This window comes from Fukomys damarensis, unplaced genomic scaffold (genome assembly GCF_012274545.1).
Source record: "Fukomys damarensis isolate Sample0158 unplaced genomic scaffold, DMR_v1.0_HiC HiC_scaffold_7, whole genome shotgun sequence".
NCBI lineage: Eukaryota > Metazoa > Chordata > Mammalia > Rodentia > Bathyergidae > Fukomys > Fukomys damarensis.
Window position 1 is genome coordinate 22,758,901 of NW_022900919.1, and position 8,506 is coordinate 22,767,406.

At 45.4% G+C, this 8,506-nt stretch overlaps 2 protein-coding genes across 2 annotated transcripts in view; both read left to right on the top strand.

Annotated features, from left to right (window-relative positions):
* The window catches only part of Tmc3 (transmembrane channel like 3), a 37,565-nt gene extending 32,153 nt beyond the window's left edge, over nucleotides 1–5,412 (top strand). Inside the window, exon 22 of the mRNA XM_033761120.1 lies at nucleotides 1,144–5,412. Coding sequence (XP_033617011.1) covers nucleotides 1,144–2,029 — 886 coding nt within the window. The 3' untranslated portion in view covers nucleotides 2,030–5,412. The remainder of the gene's footprint in view (nucleotides 1–1,143) is intronic.
* Nucleotides 5,413–8,430: 3,018 nt separating this feature from the next.
* Stard5 (StAR related lipid transfer domain containing 5) overlaps nucleotides 8,431–8,506 on the top strand; it is a 10,822-nt gene continuing 10,746 nt past the window's right edge. Inside the window, exon 1 of the mRNA XM_010621258.1 lies at nucleotides 8,431–8,502. Coding sequence (XP_010619560.1) covers nucleotides 8,431–8,502 — 72 coding nt within the window. The remainder of the gene's footprint in view (nucleotides 8,503–8,506) is intronic.

Below are 8,506 nucleotides of genomic sequence, written 5' to 3' on the forward strand. Positions count from 1 at the left end.
TCTGCCAGAAGGCTGACCATGAGGTAAAGACAGACTGTCACACACACGCGCACATGCGTGAGCGTGCGCGCGCGCACACACACACACACACACACACACGGAGAGAATGGGGAAAAGGAGTTGAAGTTTGTCAAACAGAACACATTCTTTTTCCTACACTGTCTGCCATGGGCTGGGGATTTAGCTCAGTGGTTCTTCTGCCTGCCTTGCAAGCGCAAGATCCCAACTTGGATCCCTGGTAACAAAAGAAAAAAAAAATCACACACCTACACCACATCTGCCATAAAACCTGTCTGCGAACCTGCCTGTCTAGCATACACATTTCCATAACCTAAGATAAGAAAATGCCTTTTTGTTTATCTTCCATTTTCCAGTTCTGAACTGGCCATATTGCTGGCAAGACCTTCTATATTTCAGCTTCGGGCCAACTAAGCTCTAGGCAAAATCATCTGTGCACTATGTGGGTCATTTGGTTCCATCTTTCCTGATAGAAAGTGGTGGACCCACTAATGGACATGGGGTGTTGGAAGAGTGCTGACCCAAATGCATATCCAGAATTGTATTTGATCTTACTGTAGCACCATGGAAGCACTACAGATAAATACAATTTCTCTTTTCTCATTTATTTTTAAAGACAATTACTAAATTAATGAAGAACTTGAAATCTTGCTATATAAGGCATTGAGTAGTAACAAGGAAGCAGGAATCAAATACTCCTGGGGAGACCATAAGAGTTAAACCAGCACTGCTAGACAGAGTGACATCTCAGGAAAAGAGCGTTCTAACAGGCATAACGCCCCGGTCGTGGAAACATAAGGAAGTTCCCGAGGAGGGGAACATCTTCTTATTAGACACAAAAAAGGGAAGCCTTCCTAATAGGTGCTCCACAAACACTGCTCCCAGGACATGCTCCTGGACAGAGAAGGCCCTGTGGTAAGACCTACTGTGTGAGCAAAATGTGCCACACCTGACCCACGCCATACACATCATTTCTGGTCCTAAGGCTTCTGTGGTGAGAGACCTCTTTGGCTCTTCTACCAAATGTGTCCAGCCATAGAATACCATGACACTTTGGAACTGACAAAGCCCTGGTGGGCCTCTGAGACCATTGAGGCCAGACTACTTAACCCCCTTGTCTTACAGGTATCGACAGGGGCCATGGGCCAGCACAGGGGACCTTCACCAGAACAGGGCCTTCACACCTGTGACACTGCCACAGCATGTGAAGGATGTACGATCAGAGCCTCTTTTCCGAAAAGACTTACAGCCAATCTATCCTCCTCTCCGTGGCCCTGGGGTCTCAGCCTGTGTAGCACGTGGTCACAAGCCCCAAACCCCTAGGTACTATCTCATGAATGAACCTGACTCCCACCAAAAGCCCCACCTGACTTTCTGGCCCGAAAGACATTTCAAGATGGATGCTTCTGGTGACATGGTAGAGGTATACCCCAGGAACATGCAACAGCACTTGGCCTGGGTGCCCCTGCAGCCTGGCTCTCTGCAGCTGAGTGAAGAAGAAGAAGAAGAAGAAGAAGAAGAAGAAGAAGAAGAAGAAGAAGAAGAAGAGATGCTGAGGAGAGGTGTGGGCCAACGGCCACTCACCCCTCGCTCCCAGGCGGGCCTCCATCAAGCCCCTCATTTTTACATTGCTGAGAGGTCCAGAAGCCGGACCCGAGATCCTGAGCCCCGGGGAAGGAGGCACTGCAAGTCTGGGGGTGATGGTTTTGAGGGTCAAGCTGACAGACCCATGTTTGTGCCCAGGAGGCCATGCTCCAGGAATGTGCAGCACCCACAGCCTCCTCTGCAGCCCCGGGCCCGGCCCAAGTTCCAGCCATGCTTCACGGATTCTGACTCCATGTCAGCATTGTCCAGCAGTGACCAGCAAAACAGCAGCACTGACCAGTACCTGCAAGTCACCCGCAGCCAGGGCAGGCTCCCGAGGGCCACAGGGAAAGCTGGCCGGAAGAAGGCCAAGTCTGGGCGGGCAATGCCCACTGATCTGGATGACCTGGTCTGTTCCAAGGTCTAGGCTTCCTCCCAATGGCCCATGCACAGAGGTCAGGGCACTCTGAAGCACCGGGCCTCACACCCCCTCTCAGCCCTTCAGAGACAGGAATGTGCCGCTGGACATCAGAGAGTATGCAGTGCATTCAGTCACATCTGTAGATGGCTGGCCGAGGCCCTGAATCTCAAAGTACATGCTGATTCTACGGCAAACAGACACGAGTCATTTCTGAGTGCCTCCTAAGTTCAGGACACATCAGTTCATCATTTCAAGACAACTTCAGTCCTTTGCCTACAATTATACAAGCCAGACAGCACATCCCACTGTGGAAACCCGGATCTGCTCCTCCCTTAAACTGTATGAGTATGCTGTTTTGTGAGGCTGTCCTTCTTTGTACAAGGACCCTGCTCCCTAGCAAGCACTGGAGATGAGGTGACTAGCCCTAAGGGTTTCGCAATGCCTAATGTGAGTAATGAAAATGTAAGTGATGAGAAGAGTAACGAATTAACAAGAGCTCCTTTTACTGTTCACTGGGCTGTGTGTCTACATTAATTAGTCAGAAAACTAGGTTTGCACAGAATCCTAGTTTTATCCCTAAGTTTATTGGCTTTTTAACTGGGAAGGATGGATATTAAGACTCAGGAATGGGTTCAGCAGAATCAGGGCACTGAATGTCTCCAGGATCATTCTCTGTTCTGCTGTCTCTGAGCTGCTCGAGTTCATTTCTCCTATGCCAACAGCTTCCCCTGCACGGCTATTGGAAGAGAAAGTCACAGCCACAGAAGCATTGCCGCTTTGCAGTGTGCAGCCAGGAAGCCCAGGAGACAGAGCTGAGCTCTCAGTGCGCAGCTGCCTGTGGTCCTCTGACCGGCCTTACACAGGGCAGATGTCGAATCTGCCACAGTAACTGGACTGGGTCCTGATTCACATCTCCATATAACTCCATTGTCTCCACTTGTGTCTTTCTTGATACAAGTCACTCCATTTTGATTCTGACAGTAACAGAGTGGCTTGAACAACACACATATATCTGTTTCCGTGGTGAGTAGTCCAGGTATGGCTCAGCTGGGTCCTTTTCCAAGGGTCTCACTGGGTTGTAATCAGGGCATCAGCTGACTGGGATTGCCTCCAAGGTTGGAGGTCCTCTTCCAATCTATGTGATTGTTGACTGAATGCCTTCCCTTGAGGTTTGGAGACAAAGGTTATCAGCTCTTAGAGGCTGCCTGTATGTCCCTGCCATGTGTTCCTCTACACAAGGTTGTTTGTACCTTCACAGTCAGCTGAAAGTGTCTCCAGATTTCCATCTCTTCTTCCAGAAAAGGTCCGGACTCTTTTTAAAAGGCTTCACCTGAGTAGGCCAGAACCACCCTGGAGAAACTCTCTGATGATTATCTGCAAGTTAACTATTTGGAGACCTTGATGCTATCTTCGAAATGCTTACTGCCTCACACAACCCAGAGTGGGGGTGAAAACTGAACAAACCCACAAGTGTCAATTCAGTAAGAAGAGATGCAAACCAGGGGTCAAAAATCCTGGAGGCCTGACAAAGACACTTAACAAATATGGAATGGGTGACTGAAGGGTGAATAAGCTGTACTAATGACTGAATCACAAATAGCATTCTCACCAGATTGAGGCCACTTCTAACCAGAAAGAAAAATTTAGTCTAAATATTGCCATTTAAGAAATGAACACAGATAAACACTCCTCTCTGCATTCATGAAAAGGAGCACGTTATTTTCAAAGTCCGGCCACAAAATGTTCTGTGAGGCCATGGGATGTCCTTTGGCAACCGAGGTGCTGGTCTGTGTTGTGGCGGGGAGCTCACCAGTATATGATTTGGGAAAGGCTGGCCCCACATCCAGGTGTTACAGGAGTATGTGCCTGGGTAGGGGTGGGAGAAACCTCATGAAGTCTAGAAGATAAACCGGCCTTGGGACATTCCTAAGAAAATCTAGTGACCAGGACATACCCAGGGCTGTAGGCACAATGTTGTCACACACTACACCCTGGCACTTAGCACTGGACTCCCATGTCTTTAATTTAGGACAATCTAGAAGAAACTGATTAGTGCAAAAATTAGTGTAACAAGCACCTGTGTTCCTACTGGATCAACAACTGTTGAAATGTTGTTTTATTCTCATCTAATGTTTTGTTATTAATAAAAAAGAAACCATTATAGACATAACCAGGTCCACATTCAACCCCACATCAAATCTCATGCCCCTCACCTGTCAAGAGGTTGGTGTGAATCCACCCAGCAGATCCTTTGTAGTTACAAATGTGTTTGTGAATATATATACATAAGCTTCAATAAACAATACCTAAATACATTTTACTCCGGTAAATTCTGCTATCCTGCATGTATCATTGTACGTAATTATGTTGTTGATGCCTGTTGATCAAACTCAGCTGCATAGTGTCTCATGGTGTGAATAAAGTATCTAATATTTATCCATTGTCTTCACGATACACATTGAAATCTTTTCTACCTCTTTGTTTCTAAAAATAATCATGCACTGGACATGGTTTATATGTTTTGTCAGCAGTGGATGTTAGTCCTCCTAAGAGCAATCTGTAACCCTTAGGAGATGAGCACAACCAAGTTTCCCAGCTGCTCTTCTATTGGTCTTCTTGGTTCAGACCCCAGACTCTTTTTCTTGACTTCACCAAAACCTGACCTTGTCACACTGTATAAGTGTTGCCTATATGATGAAAAAAAGTACTGTTATTTTAATTAGTTAGCCTTTGAAAACTGCTAGCACCTTTCCTTAAGTTGCATTTTCTCTTTGTGAACTGTTGCTGCCTCTGCGTCAGCAATCACCACTGCCCCAAGCCAGTTCCCACAAGGCTGCCGCCACAGAACTGCTTGCTAAGCAGTTGTTGCCCTCATCCCGAGGGTTACCCCTCACCTAAATTGCAACAGAAGACAAGAACCTACATTACCAAAGTCAGCACAGCTGTGGTTTCACAATATTCCTTCCCATTTAGTAATGATCCCTGGCAGGGAGGTTGTATGCTTTTCTGCTCTTTAACTAAATCACTGTTGAGGAGGACGTGATTCACAGTATCATTAAAAAAATCTTTCCTAAAAACACCTGCATAACAAACTCCTCTTAAGTCTCAGAGATCAGAACAACTATAAACACCAAAAATAGTGAGTACCTCTTGATGAGAATAGTCTGATAAATACCTTAGTGACCTAGGAACGATCCTTTGGTCACTCCTTTTGTTTCAGATTTCGTGAAAGCCAGGAAATTCAGAGGAAAGCTTTCTGCATATCTCTGTAAAGCCAACTACCCTAGCCCAAGGCAGTATTTTCCAGCCCCTCTGAGTATATGTGTTTGAATGCAAGTATGTGCTTTCCTTTATTTTTTTTTCAAGTTATCAAGTTTTCTTTTTTGCACATTTCATGGTAAACAATATATATATATGCTTGTAGGATGTGGGATATAATAAAATGTATGAGTAAATATATAGCCTTGGGAAATAGAAACTATGTATTTGCCCATAAACTCTGTCACTGACTAGCTATGTGGTCTTGGATGTTCTCTGCAATTCTCAGATTGCAAAATGCAGTAGTTTCTACTTCATATTGCTGGTACGTGCATATGATGATGGCAGGCACATGGTAAGCACTGAGTAACAACTAGCTATGCTAAGTGAACAACAAACACATACGTTTATATCCTTACTTAACAAATTCAGACAACCGAGTCAACACAGTGCTGGGAGTCCCTGCCTTCATGAACTCCTATTTGAAATTCAACTACAACTTTAGATCTCCTCCTAGCCTGGAAGGAGGACGGCACGGAAGAGAGACTCACTCTTACTTCCCTCAGCTTTCTTTGCTTAGTGTGGCCCCAGTTTAAGTCTCATGCTGGAGCTTTCCAGAAATATTCTACAATGAAATTTTCTAATGAGGCTTTTAAAAAATCAAGCAAGAACAGCATGTTAGTACGTAAAATAATTAAACAGTATAGGATGTTGTAAAACGAAATGTCTTTGGGCTTACTCTATTAGGAGTTTTTTCTGTACCTTTCTAGAAGTGAATATTCTAAACATACACACATGTAAACATATACAGAATATTGACAGTCATACATTGCTTACCAATGAGGGTACATCTTGAGAGATGTGTAATTAGATGATCTAGTTACTGTGTTACATACAGAGTATATTCACACAAAATGATGCCACTATCTGATATCATTTGAGACCACCAGGGTATACACTTCCTGCCATTGACCAAACTATCCTTATGTGGCACATAACTATGAAAACATAAACATATATAAGCATGTCTCTAGTTATTTCTCTTTCATACAAGACACGTGTATATATTTATACTTATATCAAATGGAACATACATATCATATATGAATGTTATTACAAATAAAGCACCAAGTGCTATTCACCATGAAATCATTTGACCATATCAACTCTGTTACCATTATTATTATTATTTATTTCGCTTTTCAAATGAGAATGCTGAAGTCTGAATGATCAGTTTCTTATAAAGACTGTATCTAGTTGATGATGCTGCTAGGCTTTGAGTACAGGCAATCTGACTTAAGCACTGGTTTTCTTTATATTAACTTTTTTTACCAGGCATGGTGGTGCACACCTGTAATCCCTGCACTTGGGAGGCTGAGGCAGGAGGATTGCTGTGAGTTGGAGACCAACCTGGGCTACATAGTGAGTTCCAGTTCAGTCTCAACTACATAGTGAGACCGTGTCGAAAAAAACAAACAAAAAAACAAACAAAAAAAACTTTTTTTTTTCAATGCTGGGGACCAAACCACAGAGGGGCTTGAGTATAATAGACAAGCACTCACCATTGAGCTTCCCCATCAGCTCCAGCACTTGCCTTCATTCGCAATGCTACAACCCTTTAATTGGCGTTGTTTAGTTACAATATAGTATATGAATAGCTTTCCTTACTTATTCATATATAAAAAATTCATTGGGGGAGGGTAAGACCTTAAATAATATTCAGCTAAGTTTTATATACCCTTCAATTCCTTGGAGAAAATGAATGGCTCATGGTGAGAAGGGCCTACTCTTCTGCTCCTGTAGCCAGACAGCCTGTGCCCACTATGAGGATCCAATAGGGTATGAGTCAGGTAGTAAAGGTAAGTGGAAAGAACAAACTCATTCTGGGGACGGATGGGAAGGATGGCTACAGGTGCTCCAGTCATCTGCCTGTGTGCTTGATGCCTATCAGGGCCACTGGACCAGGGGGTGCTAATGACAGTACAATCTCAAGTTGCCATGTGTCTCTAGGGAGGCTCAGGGGTCTTGCAGTACAGTCTTTCTTCAGATTCACCTCCAGTCACAATTCTGACGCCTTTATGTTTTGTCCTGACTTTGAGGGCCAGCTCCCTCTCTGACTGCCTATTAATTTCTATCTAACTTAGCTGCCTATAATAATGCTGCTTTATATGCTCTTCACAAGGCCCTGCAGAGACATTTGTTATCATCCCACTGCACCCTGGTGCAAACTGAGTCCCAAAGAGACTTAGTAAACTACACACCCAGTAGCAGGTGCAGACCCTGGCACTTCCGCATTCCTGCCCACTTCAGCCCAGAGACAGGCACCCCTTCTCGTCTTCCAAAGAAGGTTTACAAGTAGTTACTTTGCTTTCTCCACCCTTCCACGCATCTCTTTCAAACTCTGAAAGGAAGCCAACGTGCACACACAGAGAAAGAAAGCACAAATAAAGCCCAGCATTGACCTCTTCAGAAATGTGGTTAGATGCAGCCCCGCCAAGGTGGCAATCCAGGCTGCCCAAGAAGTTCACGCTGGGGACTGCGACGGCCATCCACGCCCTGCCAGCTGGCCAGCCCAGAGAACCCCATAAGAGATCCACTCCAGCAGGCCCCGTAGGCACCTGTAACCAAGGGTGTGCCACCAGAGAGCTGGCACAGAGCCCGGTGCCACCAGCGGAAAAAAGCATTATCACCAATAGACGAGGAATGTAGAAAAGACCAGAGCTTATTTAGATCAGCGTCCACTGCCAAGGGGGACAGAGAGAGTTTCCACGAGAAGAACTACGCCAACAGAGTAAGACCCTGGGGTTTTTTATGAGTTGGAGAAGGGCCTAGAGCAGATTCTCCAAAAAATCCGGATCATCCAGTTCTCGGCAGATCTTTAGGGAGCGCCTGCATTTTTAAAACGACGCGTTTTCAGCTGCAACTCTGACAAGACCACTTCCCGAGACTTTTAGCTTTAGATAGGTGGTGACCTAGACGTCTTTATCTTTGACAGAAGATAAGTCAAGACTCCTCTGGAGGACGACTGGGCCTTAGATGAGGATTTTGCTATTATCAGAGAGGAGTGTCTTTAAGTGGTGTTCTCCGTATTCCGATGGCTGTAACAGGAGCCGGGATCCCGTTGAGGTTTTCACCCCTTCCACTCGCCCATGGCGTACCCCGCGCGCAGGCGCGGGGCAGAAGCGCGGGCCCGGATCCAGCCAGGCTGTGACGCCATCGCGGCCC